The sequence below is a fragment of the Pithys albifrons genome, chromosome 7, assembly GCF_047495875.1.
Source record: "Pithys albifrons albifrons isolate INPA30051 chromosome 7, PitAlb_v1, whole genome shotgun sequence".
NCBI classification, from domain to species: Eukaryota; Metazoa; Chordata; class Aves; order Passeriformes; family Thamnophilidae; genus Pithys; species Pithys albifrons.
In genome coordinates this window covers 18,371,978-18,386,979 of record NC_092464.1, presented here as the reverse complement: position 1 = coordinate 18,386,979, position 15,002 = coordinate 18,371,978, and the positions used below count along the sequence as shown (strand labels likewise).

Here is a 15,002-nt window from a genome sequence, read left to right as displayed (position 1 = left end):
TATCCTTCACCCTGTTTTTCATTCCCTTTTTGTTGTAGCTTTTTTCCTCTTTTTTTTTGTAGTTTTACTCTGAGAATTCCCTATTACCTTTACACATAATTCTTTATCTCTTTCTCTTCCTAGTTTCCTGGAATCATAGAGTCATTTAGGTTGGAAGGGATCTTTAGGATCATCAGCCCAAGTCATGAGTTATGTGTTAGTTAAGTATCTGCAGCATATGACTTGTTACTTTTTATTTATTATTTTTCATGCCACAAACTCAGTCCTCTGCATTTAAAAAGTTAAAAAGTTTGGGCGTAAATAAATGTGCTAATGGTAGGACAGAGGAAGAGGAGAATGAAAAGTAGACGTGCTTCTATATTAATCTGTTGATAAATAAATAATGTTTACTACCAGCTTTAGGAGAGAGACCTTTAATTCTTAGTTCAATCAAAGAGGAACCACAGGCCAGTGGATCACAGCAATGTTCATTACATAGATGATCAAGCAGCAGCTGGAATGAAGCTGCCCTTGTCCTTTCTAGTTAGAGGATCTCAGCTTGACTTACAAAGAAGGAAAAAAAAGGAAAAAAGTGGGACGAGAAACATAGGAGAGTGGGCTGAATGAAAAGACATATGGGCAGGGTCATTATAAAGGATTAGGGAAAAAATCTAATCTTTATAAGCTTAGTGTAGAAATTGCCGCCCACAGCAGTCAGTGGAGAGAGGCTAGGAGTGCCAAAGGACAGACTGTCCCACCCAGCTCTAAGGGCACGAGCTGACTCAGGAGGGTGCCTGGCTGACTTTCTTTTAATGCAACAGGAGATATGACAAATCCTCAATACAGAGCAACTAATACTGCCTAAACTTTTTGAGAAGTGCTTAATGCATATATGTCTGTGATACATGCTGTGATACTTTCCTATAGCTAGGAAAGTGTCCTTGTTTAAATCAGTACAGAAAAGAGAGGGAAGCATGAGGTTTAAATTACAGGGTAGAAAGACAGACTGCAGACCTGACGTAATAGTTCAGTTTTGCAGAACCTTCTCCATGCGACTCCAGTGAGAGTTGGCTATATTTCCTCTAGTAAACTAAAAAAAGAAAAAAAATTTTGAGAGGCTTACAGTTTCCGGCAGAGGATTTCCCACTTTTACTTGCTTGCCTTCAACTTTCTAAATACCTAAAAATCAAAAATTTCTGATTATACTGATCTGCCATCACCAAAGGATAGGCCAAAAATATACTGCTGGTATGCAAAACATGTATGTATGTATGTATGTATGTGTAATGTTAGTACACAGGTTACAACAAAACACTGTGCTCTTTGGAGCTCAGGTGCTCACCTCCGGACTGGTTCAAAGGCTTCGTACACAGGTTGCTCCACACTGCGGGCTCCTGATGTTCTAGGGAATGTGCTGCTTTGCCAGCAATGGAGCTGTGGAGCTGCCTGTCCCCTTTGTAGTCGTTCATTCTAGCTAGTAATAATGTGGTCTGTACTCTGAGAGGACTTTTTATTTGTTTGCATTTTTTTTAAGAACCAGGGAGTCTGGAGTAAATATCAGAGAACTTTATGGTACTTGTGTTTACCCCAAGGCATATTTGTTTCACTGCTTGCCTTTGGAATCAGTAAACAGAGAGAAGAACAAGCAATACCTATGTTTAGGAGGAGATAGTGTGGTCTGTACATAATCTCAGACCAGTATGTGTTAGGCAGCCAGAACTGTTCTGTTGTCTCTCTTGTTTAGCTTGGCCTCTCAAATTCAAAGAGCTTCTGTAGGATTTTCAGTTTTCAAGGGAACACCACACACATCCTGTTAAGTATAAATGTAGGCAGTGGGCTGGAGAGCTGATGTGAGAAACTCAAGGCCAGTTTGAAAGAGTCTGTCAGGGTCATGGAGAGCAGTGTGGAGAGCAGAGTGGTGCCAGCACAGCCTGTCTGGGTTCTGGGGTGTGTGTCACCTCGGTGCCTTTGTGGAAGACAGAGCTTAGGAGACTGTGTTCTGCTCCCTCGTTTTTGTCATGGGGAAGCACCTGAGACTGAGATCAGGATGGGATAGGAACATTTTTTTTTTGTTTCTCTGCTGAATGTTTGGAGGCAAAATTAAGGGTGGATCACTCTCACTGAAGAAATGCCACCCTAATCAGACAGGAGAAAGATGCTGATCATGGTTCTCCAGCTGCCTTCATCACTCTTGTGTATCAGAGGCAGCAAATTTAAAACGTTCTGCAGATAGCTTCAGAGATTGGTCTTTGTCATTCCAAATGATTGGTTTCTTGGATCAGAATGAGAAGCTGGGTAGGCTGTAGGACTGGTGAGGTGTCATGAGACCTTCTTAGCAAAAAGAAAAAAAAATCTGATAACCAAACTCACACCCAAAACCCTAAGTCCAAACCTTCCAAACACAGGAGAAAATAATTTCTAATACATCTGTAAAAGTTGTCATCATCAAGTTGTCTTTCCATTTGGATTCTGTTGGACTGAACTGACTTGTTGAATTTAAGCAAAACGCCATTGACTCCATCAAAAACTTTGTTCCAGAGTGCTGAGAACAAAACCAAATCCTGAGTTAGTGACCAGCAATCATTGTAAGTGCTTCTCTGTTTTCTATCAAGGAAATAGTTGTTTACAGCAGTACAAGGCTTTAACTACCTAATTATTTCCATCCATGAAAGTATTATTAAGGGAATATGAACAAAAAGAGCTGTTACCAGGAACAGAAAAAACTTTGATCAGGAGTCAAGCAATAAGTTATGTCTATGCCACATGTGTATACCTCACAGTAGACTTCAAAATATTCTCTGGCTTTATAACTGTGTGTTTTATTGATGTTTGGTCTCTAACATTTTTTTCTGCTTCAAAATGAGGGAAACAGGCTTCAGATAAATGAATGTGATGAGCAAATTGTTGGAAAGGTCCAACGTACCAATGTTGTTAATAACGTGGAAGAAAGGAGGGTGACTGACGTTACAGATCTATGGTAACTTGAGCCTGTCATTCATATAAACATTAACATTGGTTTAAAAGTCCCAAATTAACCTAAACTTCCCGGGCTTGGTCTCGATGAAGCACAGAGTGTTGTTTGTGCCTCTTAGGGCATGCCCTTTGTGTGTACAGGGGGTTAAACTGAAAAGGAGCCCTTGTTCTGTACAGTACTTTATAAACAAATATATGGCAAGTAATTATATATGGGATAATACATGGAAAGTTAGACAATGCTTGAGGGCTCCGATAAAGTAATTGAAATGGAAAGTGATGCTTGAATTGTTTGTATGCATTGTTAAAACTTACAAATTAAATTGCAGCCTTAGTAATGATGTAACTGCAGTATTTATGATGTTGTGCCTGATATATTTTAAAATTAAAAGAAGATTAATTCATCTCATGCAAAACCTTTTGTATACATCAGCCATACTTGAAGATTCTTGCATATAGTGTCATAGATAGTATGTTTGATGCTCTGGAATATACTTCATCATGCTAGAGTGCAATTACTGCAAATGTGCAGCCTATCAGTGTGCAATTCATTGCAGGGAAACTGCAGTAAAATATAGTCATATTTTTTGTCCTACATATTAGCATAATAATGTTATTTGTCACTGCAGGTTTGTTAGCCTGTAAGGGGCATCATGGATGGAAGAATATACTCTGCAACTGTTGGAAAGCATGTGTGGCATTAAAGTGTGCTAGGATAATTTGCTTGTATTTTTTATTCTTGATGTTTTTGAGTCTGGTTGGTCCACCAAACTAAGCAGCTTTTTAACTAGGTCAAATATATACATCCATTCATTAAAAAGGGATGCTTGACTTGTTAGTTAAACCTGCCAAATATAAACCAGATGCTTCAATGGTAAATACTGCTTTATTCCTATACTATAAGAAACCAGCATTGACTGATGAAATTTGAAATAAAAATAAATAGGTTTAACATTGTCTATATGCCATAATAATAGTTCATTATAGTGCTAGTGCAAACATTTAGTAAAATTAATATTTTAAAATATTTTACTGTGACACTGAAAAGTAAACATTTAGGACAAAAATGATTTTTTTTTACATTTCTGAAAAAACTTTATATCAGACTACATATAAATTTTGTGTAGTTCTGACCAAGATCAGTAATGGCATATAAATTTACAGTGCACATTACAAATCAGAATACACAGCAGCTGTCTACAAAGCTGGGGGAATTCTCTACTGTTGGGCTGGGTGTCATAAGGGGTGGAACACCTGGATTTTTAGTTTTGGCTGCTAGATCTGCTATGGTCTTCGTCCTGTTACTTAAATGCTTTGTGTCAAGTTGCCCTTTTGTAGCGGAAATGAATGCCTCCTTCACTAATGGCTGAGACACTGTGAGTAGTACTGTGGAACAGAAATGCTACTCCAGTAAGGTCCCATTATAACTGATTCTGTATAGCAATATTAGATCATGGTCATGTGCTTAAATTGTATTTTGATTCCTTTCAGTGGCGCTCATGATGGTAGAGGCAATTTTTTCCTTGCATAAAAACAAAATCAAGACAAAACAAACCAACCTCCCAAAGCAGAAGATACCTGCAGGACTGGGAAGGGCTCGTGTAATAAGATTTTCCCCTATGATATATAAATGCCATCTCTTTTAGGCTGTAACTACTGTATTTTTAAGGAGACAGCTTCCGTATTTTATGGTCTTTTGTGATGAGGGGATGGAAGGGAGGGAAGCATCCTTTTTGTTCTAATTTTTGAAAATAAATTTGCCTTCTCTATTTTACCCTCTTTTAAAAAAGCAAGCCAACAAACAAAAAAGCCAAATAACAACTAATCATAATGGCCAGTGTGGTGTGCTGCAGAGAAAACAAGGAGATTGATATAGGGGAACCCCAATGTTCAGGTTAGCCAAGCAGCTCAGGTGCCCGGTTAATGAGTAGACAGAGCCTCCTCCACAGGAGGAGCTTGTGCTTCCTTCTGCTGTGTCACTACCAATATGAGTAGGTGAAAAGCTTCTAAGGTTTATTAACTGCTGGATTTGTTTTTCTAGAATTCTGTGTTTGCTAAATAGTTGGAGGTCTTTACCTGGGGGGTAATTAATATTTGTGTGTGCCCTAGTGTTGCCTTTGAAGTGCACTCTTACTGAAATGGAGGTTACTCACCATTTTATTTATGGCTTTCCCCTTTGTGTGTCTCTTTTGTGGTTCACTCCATAATGTTAGTCTCTTTCTATGCATCTTATAGGCACACATTAAAAAATGATTGAGCGATTGAGTCACATAGCGTTGCACAGTTTGTGACTGGGTGACATGCCAAGGAGGTTATTTAGTGACTAATTTCGAAGGGGAGGAGAAATTGCAGGCTTGTCATGTGGAAAAGCACTTCAGTCTATCGAAGCAGCATTACTTAGATGACCGGATAAAGCAACATGGCCTGTCCCTGTTCTGAGCAGAGAGAACAAGGAACATTTTTACTGTTTCAAAACCTTTTCCCAGAAGATATGGATATACAAAATATTATACCACAGACCAAGGATTGAGATTCAAGACTGAAAACAAAAAGTGCATTATTAGAAGAACTGGAACCAAATGTTCACCTCATTGCTGTAACCATACAAGTTATTTCCGTAAGTAACAGTAAGTGGCTTTAATTGTTCCAGAGCAAAAATATTAGAAAAAAAATTTATTTGTCCATCGGTAACAATGTTGTCTATGTCTAATAAAAATGCTAGTGTTTTAAATTGTGGAAACAAATACTCAGAGTAGCATCAAGATAGCTGAAGAAATTCTTGAAAGAGCAGACTGTGTAGAATTTGGTATGAAAACTCTCCTCTCTGCTTGTTTGCATGATCCGTCTTCAGCATGCACATAGACTTACAGTTAAGGTGAAGCAATCAAACATTTCTGATACTACCTTTGCATTTGTTTTGTGGTTAGCTTAGAATTTTATGGATCTGTTTTACATTCAGTAAAAAGTGAACAAGATATTCTTTGTTTTCCCCATGGGAGCTTTAGGGTATGGTATGAATTAAGTTTATATGTAGTCAAGGATATAAAAGGACATACTGAGACACGTAAAATACCTTGAGGTAAAACATTTGGATCGCTGAAGGGACTGTATTCATGCACAAGTGTGCATTAAATATATAGGTATAAAATAAGGGACAATAATCCTAAGAATGTGTTTGATGGTCTGTAAGCATGGCAAGGGAAGTGATGCTGTGTCTGAGCTTCAAGTAAATGTATGGGCAATTACACCATGGTATCCAAAAAATTCTGCTTTGGAGGATCAAATTCTGCTTTTGCCATAACCTTTGTGTACACCTGCACAACTGGCAGAAAGGTATGGGGACTGGATGTTGCAGTGATACTGAGTAGTATGGTGTTGACAACCTGATTATGGTTCACTCAGGATGCCTCCTTTCTGGAGAGCCATATTATGTCCTCTGAATTCCAGCTCCTAGGATAGTGAGCATCATCTCCTGTTTGGTTCACACCAACTTGTAGCTAGCTGAGCTTGGCCAAAAAAAAAGTCATCTAGGAACACAGAAACTGGAGGATTGGGTGTTTTCACCAACACTATCCATCACAAGCTCATCCTGAGAAACATCTTGTATGGGCTGATTGCAGCATTTTTGATCAAGGGAAAAAAACCCCATAGAATTAAGAGCCTAAATGGAAGAAGAAAAACGCAGTTACTCTGTTTAGGTATCCATCATATATGTAATCAGTCCCTACAATCAGAAAACTACTCGTTCTTAGATGTTCTGAGTTTTTATCTGAACTCTCCTTTTGCTGTAATACAGAGATTTTACAGCCACACATATACCAAAACTATGCAAAAAGACCTAAAGAATGGAAACGTAGGTGCATACTAATACTGGGAGGTTAATTATAATACATGCTGAGATTTCTCAGGGAGTTCTGCAACTCCTTATCTGGAAAAATATCCCGGAAAAAACAATGGAAATATGTGGGACATGTTAAGAATAGCTAGCTGGGTCATGGAGTTCCTCATTCATTGGAAGTTTGAACACTTGAAATCAGCTTTATTTTACCAGCATGTGGTTCCCATAGTGAAAACCAAGTGTGAACCCTGGCAGGTCCTAGAACCTTGTACTGTGGGACCAGTTTCAGCTGAGGCCAGGTCTCCAATTTAGGCGAGGTCAGCTGTTTCATGGTCTGAAGTCTCTCTTTGGGGCTTCACGGGTCCCATTCTTGGCCAAAATTGCTATTTATACTTGTATTCTGGCAACATTGGTGAGCAGCAGTGGACATTGAAACCCCTGGCATGTCTTACTACTTGGCAACCCTGGACTACCAAGCACTCATTTTGTTGACAAGATCATGGAAGAGTTAGAATCCCTACCCCAGATCAGACTCTGACCAAGTTGCCCCAGGGAAGCCTGGAGAGCCAAAGCTCTAGAACACTCCAGGGATGTCTGATAAGAAATAAGGTCACTGTTTGACTAAATCTGCAGGGTGTTTTTTTCCAACTTTTGTCTTTACTGATGTTTTTACCAAATATTTCAGCTCTTTTGGATTAGTGTTGTCTGCTGAGAGTACATTTCATTGGAAAGTTTCTGACCAGAAAAAGCCAAAAATTATGCAAATGTGTTTACAGTTTTTAAGTATGACATTGGGGAACTGGAGGAACCCACAACTCCAGCCAGTGTGGGGTTTTTTTTCTGTAATGACCCAATAGAATGGGAAAAATTACAGGAATTAGAAAATATTCTATGAGAAGGCAAGAACAGACAAGTTGGCAACCTCTTAGTTGTGTCTGATAGCAAAAGGAGTTGGCTTCAGACAGGTAGTTGTGTTATAGATAGTTAAAATTTTCATTTTAACTGTTTACTAAGTTTTGTAATTTTCAAGTGCATTATTTCATATAGTAAAATATTTTAGAATATTAGAACTATATAAACCTGCATTTTATTCAAAAGTGGATTTGTGCTTTCAGTTGTCCAAATCCAACCTGAATGAAAGATCAGTCATGACAGAAGTGCACCTATTGGTTAAGCTGAGGTTTTTGAACAACTAGTACAGTAAAGCTGTCAAGTTTATTTCTATGAAGAAAGAACAAATACATGGATTATATTTTTGTTGGATTGGGGGTTCTTTAATTAAGTCTTTTCTCATTAGAAAATTAGAATTGCCTCACTTTTCAGAGGATTTTTTTCTGTTGAGCAATTTCCATAAGAGATCTCTTTACAAACAGATTAATTTATCAGCATTGTTTCCGTACTTAGTGTTTTTGTGCCTTTTTCATCAAAGACTCTCTGAGGGCTCAGTAAAATTCTTTACAGGTGTCCTCTGTTTATTTTGGGTGAGCCAGCTTGAGAAGCATAGGTGCAGTTCCTCAGGGAAATGCAGTGTGATAGAGGGAGTAAGAAAAGTAATAGTTTCACATGCCTGAGAGGTGATTAATGGCGTGTGTTGGGAACTCCCGAGTGTCTCCAAGAGGGTGCATGGATAAACTCCGTCTAGGGAACATGCTCCATGTAGGTATTTTGGCAGCCTGCAATCCTTGGGGCAAAGCCAGTTGCTGTTTTCTCTACTGATGTAGAGCAGGCCTGTGAGAGCAATGGAAGGGCTGCCAGGTCAGAAACCCTGGCCTGCTTTTCCCTTTGCCCGTGTTTCGCTGTGCGATGTTAGCGGATAGTGCCATGAGTCAGGCTGTACCTGTGTAGTCCAGCTGCGTGGCGTGATGCAGGGTTGGTGTGGTGCCAGTGAATCAGTGGTAGGCTTGGTGCCTGGTCCTGACTGGCATTGCCCTGGTGTGTGTGCAGGCACAGTGCTGTGTGCCCTGACTGCTGTATGCAGAGGGACTGGCTCTGCTTGCCCTTTATGTGAGATACCAGGAGCAAGACTTTGTATCCATTTGGGTGGATGGTAACAGATTTGCTGTCTTTGTGCATATAGACATTTCGAAAATGTGCCAACAAGGTTTGAAATAATGAACACAACTCTTTTTATGTAATGTTGACTTTTTAGTATATAGAGAATCTGTTTAAAAAAAAAATTAAATCCATATCTTACAGGCTTAAGTCTTCTTAGACTGACCAAAAACCTTCACAGGAGATGTTTAAACATGGTGTGATCTCTTTTTACTACAGAAAGTGAAAGGTTCTCAGTGATGTATTTTCCCCTCAAATGTTTTATACAGAAACTGTTGCTAGCTGTTTGCCATATTTTAACCTAAGGATTGGCAAGTTTCCATTTCAAGGATGTAAGGTCTAAAGGCAGTAAGAACAAGGAAGACCTATGTTCTAACCAAAACCACACCCTCAGGCAAACATATTACATGCCTGCAGTCGAAAAGCACATGATCTTGTGTGCGCACTAAAAAAAAAAATCTTCCTTTTGCTCTCAAAGCAATTGGCTGTGATAGCACCTTGTATTTAGAGACTCAGATGACCCCAGTATCCTCTTTCTCTGTCCGAGTGATGCAAGGTCCACGAACATGTGGCTCAAGACAGCCTGTATATTAGGGTATGGGTTTTTATCAAACAACATGGGGCTTTTGTGGTGGAGGACAGAAGAAAAGCAGCACAGAAAGAGGAATATGGGAGAGATTAGTGTGCATAGACTATCACACAAAAGATGTATAAATGAGAAGCAGGAAGAGACCATCATTTGCATTTTTAAACTTTCCCTAAGCAAATAATCTGGAGATTTTGGAGAAGAGAAAATAGTGAAAAGAGAGGAAATACCAACCAGGTGGCATAAGACACTGTAGTCCATCCAGTAAGGCTGCCTGGCTCCCAGTGACCAACTCAGGTCCCTGCCCAGCCCACATGCCCCAGTGCACCTGCCCTGGACACCCTGGACTCTGTGGCTCCAACGGGTCTCTCCTTCATCACACTCCACCCTGGGCCTGAGTCCTGGCTTAAAATAGAAAGTGAACTTTTCAGAAAGGGTTTGGCTGCCCAGGCATTTGTGCCCTGCCCAGCCCAAGGGGTCTTGACTGAGGCTGTGTACTCCAAGTGCTATTTTGAAATGAAAGGCAATAGTGTTAACTACATCAGTACTCAAGCACAGGATTTTGAGCTGTATCTCAGCCCCACATTTGAATTTATTTCCATCTTAAAGTATTCCATCTTAAATATCTAAGGTGAAAAATAGGAATTTTTCTTTGAAAGATTACTTTAACTTGGGAGAAATGAATGAGCATATGCAGGATTATGAAGTCCAGAAGTTAGGGAAAATTAAACCTCTTGCTTTCAAGTGTTCCCATGGAAATTTTCTCCCCTCTACAAGGCAATGTAGGAATTTTCCTCTCACTGTAGCCCGGCATATTCTAGTGTCTATGGTTTCTGTGCCACATACTATTCCATCTGTTGTAGCTTTATCTGAAGCAACTAAACAGGGCATGCTGTAGCTTATACAGTAGAAATCAAGGAGAATTTTCTTCCTCTAGATTCTTCTCTCAGTGTGAAACATCTGCAGCTGCCTGTCCCTGAAGGCATGATCCCAAAGCTGCTCAAGTCAGTAGGAGTCTTTTTGTTCTGCTGGCCCAGGTCCAAAGTCTGAACACACTATAAAGCTCAATACATTGCAGTGTTAACTTCAAGCCAATAGAAAATTATGTTGAATGGCCACTTACAATGTGATTAATACTGTTTATTTATATTTTAATTATATTTTATTTCAAATTCCAGACTAGAATAATTCTCTATGCAAGTGAAAAAATAATCCCATGTGCCTGTTTGACTTCATAATTTTTGTCGGTCTCACTTATGACCCATCCCAGTGCAATCTTTTGTTCTGTTACACTAATTTATTATTGCTGCTGCCACAGGCAGGTTATCTGCTTTCTTCTTTCTGATACCTGATACTCCAGACTGTTGATCTCTGGCCCCAGGGAACGTCATTTGTAATTCCCAAGTGCAGAACTCGCTGTGATAAGAACAGCTATTGTTTCTATACCAACACTGCAATTCCCTTACCATTGGAAAAACATGTGGTGGGGCAGGAATAATTTCTTGCTTTATCTGCCATGGATCGCTGTAACTGCAGTGAATCCAGTCACAGTATCAAAGCAAGGAGTGAGAGGGGAGAAAAACTGTGTAGATTTCTGATCACAGCAACATGCACTGTACATTAGTGTGTACTCTGTAACTTTAGGAATGTGGAGTAGGGCTTGGTGATGCACAGTTTTCTACAATCCCTTGGAAGTGATGAAGGGAGAACCTGCAATTGTCAACACAAATTTAAGAAACTGTAATTTTTTTCATACATAGTGGATGACCTAGCTGACTTTTTCATCTCCCTGTTTGTCCACCTTACCCTAATGGCAGCAGAGCAGGCACATAGTGCTTGCTAGAGAGAGAATTTCTGCTGTGTCTGTCATTGACAGTGTTCAGCAATCTAAAGATATCATTGCTGAGCAGAGTGAGATTCTAAATCTCAAAATCACACAAACCCATGGCAGATTTTTGCCAAGGCCTCTCTTAACAAAGCACTAATACATTGGTGTGGACATTTTCCCTTTCTTTTCTTGCTTGCTCATTCCTTAGAGCTGCTGCTTGCCAAACTGTGATAAAACATTTGGTGACATTCTGAGTGAGTGCTCCACAAACTGTCTGAAGCCCTGTTGTCTTTGCAATGGCACATGTTTTGTTTTATAGGGTCAAACTGTCTTCATGCAACTTCACTCTGTTACAGTCAATAAATGTGTATGTTGTTCTTCTGTGCTTTGTATATCCTTTGTTTAATAAAGACTGCTTCAAGTTATTAGCAAAAGGCTAAATCCTACACTGAAAATATGCCAATATTTATTTTTCTTGACTAAGGATTTCTGGTGTGTTTGTGATGCTAGAGCATCAGCATTTTTATCCTGCTTTGGAATCAGTGAACTCTTGGCTGTATGTCTAATCAATAAACTATGTAAGTCTTCACTGGTTACACATATACTTGGAACACCTGGTACTGAAAACCCTGATTTCAACTTTGTTAGGTGTGAATATCAGATGAGGGTAAGATGGTGTTTGCATAGATAAAAGCATTTTTAAAATGCTCATATTCCTTTAACATACACCCTGTTTTATTGCTGTTTATAGTATGCTGTAATTTTCTTTATGCACTGTGGTCCCAAAGTGTTTTATTTATGCAGATGTCAAATTATTTTGTCTTGAGGGCTTGGTTTTATTTCCTTATTTTCTGTAGACAACCCACATCATGTTTTTCTCATTCAGTAATTTTATATCTTACGTGTTTTTCCTTTTCTTTCCAGATGCAGAGGGAAATTGCTTATACAGGACGAGAAGGCCCAAGTGGTTCCCGGCCTGGATCTGCCACGCATCCTCTGCATGCGATGCCCAGCTCTCCACCCTCCACCCCGGTGCCCCACTCCATGCCTCCTTCTCCGTCCAGGATTCCCTATGGTGGGGGCCGGCCCATGGGTGTGCCAGGCAATGCCACCATCCCCCGGGACCGTCTGTCCAGCATGCCAGCCTCGCGCTCAATATCGCCCAGCCCAAGCGCCATTTTGGAGAGACGGGACGTGAAGCCAGATGAGGACATGAGTAACAAAAACCTTACCTTGATTCGAAATGAAGGTCTGTACGGTGAGCCCTACTTGTTTCATGAGGGGAGGATGAGCGTGGCTGCACCCCACTCTGGACACCCCCTCGATGTTCCCGATCACATTGTAGCCTACCATCGCAGTGCCATGAGGTCATCAAGCACTTACTGCAACCCCTCTATGCAGCCAGAAATGCTGGAGCAGTCCTTGTACAGACAAAAGTCACGGAAGTACACAGAGAGCCATTTGCCCACTCTCGGCTCTAAAACACCTCCTGCCTCACCCCACAGGGTGGCTGACATGAGAATGGTTGATATTCATCCTCACCATGGCACTCACATTCCCCACCACACCATCCAGCCTGACAGGTCTTCCCCCAGCCGGCAGTCCTTCAAAAAGGATCCAGGACCTCCTGTGTTTGTGGATGCAAAAGCACGAAGTGCCATTGGCCTCCCGGGCATGGCCGAGGCAATGCCCTCTCCAGCTGACAAGCAGGCTTTTGGCTATGGGTCACCTGGGATGCCCAAGGACAAGGAGACAAGGTAAGGCAGAGCTGGGGCTTAATTTATGCAAATGAGAAACGTTCCTAATCTGCATATCCTTTGTCATTTAACACCCAGGGGACAACAGTGTAATGTGTAGAAGGCTGCTGTACCCATCTGCAGTGTTTATTAGCTATCTGTTAAGGTAGTTAGTAATTTAGAGGAGATGCGATACCACCCATTATTAATTTGAAAGTATTGTCAATGCATGATGAATCCCTAGTTATTTTCATTTGTGTAAATTTCACTCATTGGAAAAAATATAATAAAATAAAATGATTAACTAGGATTTTTCTTTCCAGACAACCAGATCATGTTACAAGAACAAATGATGTTCTGTTCCTGTTAATAAGGGAATATATTTCACCCCTGTTAAGAATGACACTCTGATATTACAATTTTGGTTCTTTATGGAGTGAAGTTTTTCTCATCTAGTGTTAGGAAATGGGAAGTATTTATCATTACTGTCTTACCTCCTGTAAAACATGAATTTGCATAAAAATAGGACAGTTGTTTACAATAATGTTCCTTGAGGAGAAACTGCTGAGAAGAGCTAGTTTATCCCAGGGAAGAAATTGAAACACGAATGCTGTTCCCGGTGATTTTTCCAGCACCACAAGTAGTTGGTGATGTGACTGTTTCCAACTTTTGTGTGCTGACAATGATGACTCCTGTCTTTTTAAGGATCAGTTTTTATGCAAAGGTCTGTGAAGGCTTCTCCTGCCATAGACCCTGCCCTAGGAGAGAAAAATCGCTGCCAGGCGGTTGCTGTGTATTTATATAAGCTGTGTTAATCTCTAGTGTATTGTTTGTGCTGTTAACTTTTATAGAGCTCTTTAGGGAAGTGAAGATGAATTGCTGGAAAATGCTGAGCTCACAGAGGCCAAAGGTAACTGCTGACTGCCTTAACCACTGGGAAAATACAGAGCTCCATATAGCCCCCAGACATGCCCTCCGTCTCAGCAACTTGCTTAACCTCTTACCAGGCTTTGCCAGAAAATAAAAAAGTGTTGTAAGATCTACTGGTGGGGAAAAAAATGAAGAAAATGAAGAAAATCAGCCATCCAAAAAAAATCACAGGCTTTTAGCTTGGTAGTGTGAGTTAGGGCATATTACAATCTTGGGTCAGTGAAATCTGATTTTTATCTATCTGTTTCCAAGGGAAAGTTGCAGGTACCTGAAATTTCATTTCAAACTTCCATTATTACAACTAGGAAATAATTTTAAGGAAATTTGCCGGTTTCAATCCATTTTCAGATTGAAAGTTTTACAAGGTTCATGATAGGGAGTTGAAAATAAGAAAGGACACCAGCAACTTTTTGGATTGTGCAACTTTCTGTCTTCCCTCTGGGCATCTCAACTGTTCTCTCAGCTACACAGAAATGCACAAGGCTGTATATTTGTGAATGGATAAAGAGCAACTATACATTCCACAGCTCCTTAAAAGGCAGTTTTGCTCCAGCGGTTTTAGTCCTGGTCACAGCATATATTTACAGTGAAGAAAACAGCATTTGCATAATTGCACTTCCAAATAAATACGTGACCTTAAAATTCAGAATGATAGGTATTAGTTATGGGACTGAAAGAATAATTCTGTAAGCTGTTCTTACGGGCTGTGGTTGTTTTCAGCCTTGAGGAAGTGCGACTTTCTAAAAAATAATTGTAAATACCAAAAGCAATTAATGCAAACTGGTGTGTTTTCTAACCACTGCAATATTAAGAATTGAGTTTGAATTCTATAGACACAAAATGCTCTAAGCCTTAATTTAACTTTGTAATAATTTCATAAACTTTGAAAGCAAACACTGTTGAAATTGTACTAAACTAAACAAGGGGTTATCAAGTTGAGGTGGTCTTTTCCTGATCCCACAGGTGCTGAATTGTTACAAGGTTGTTATGAACACCTGATGAAAGGTGATATATATAATGACAGGACACCTTGTTGTGTAGTACTTACAGTTTACACCCATAAGCAGTACAGCTGGGCTT

The 15,002-nt window shown here is 39.9% G+C and overlaps 1 protein-coding gene across 17 annotated transcripts in view; it reads left to right on the top strand.

The window, feature by feature from the left end:
- The window catches only part of KIAA1217 (KIAA1217 ortholog), a 351,226-nt gene that overhangs the window by 289,523 nt on the left and 46,701 nt on the right, over positions 1-15,002 (top strand). For 16 of the 17 annotated variants that reach the window (XM_071560130.1, XM_071560131.1, XM_071560137.1 and 13 more), the window contains one exon: positions 12,181-13,013. In XM_071560130.1, the coding sequence (XP_071416231.1) occupies positions 12,181-13,013 (833 nt within the window). Of the gene's footprint in view, positions 1-5,346; positions 5,570-12,180; positions 13,014-15,002 lie in introns of those variants that run through there. The other variant, XM_071560138.1, reaches the window with a different exon arrangement.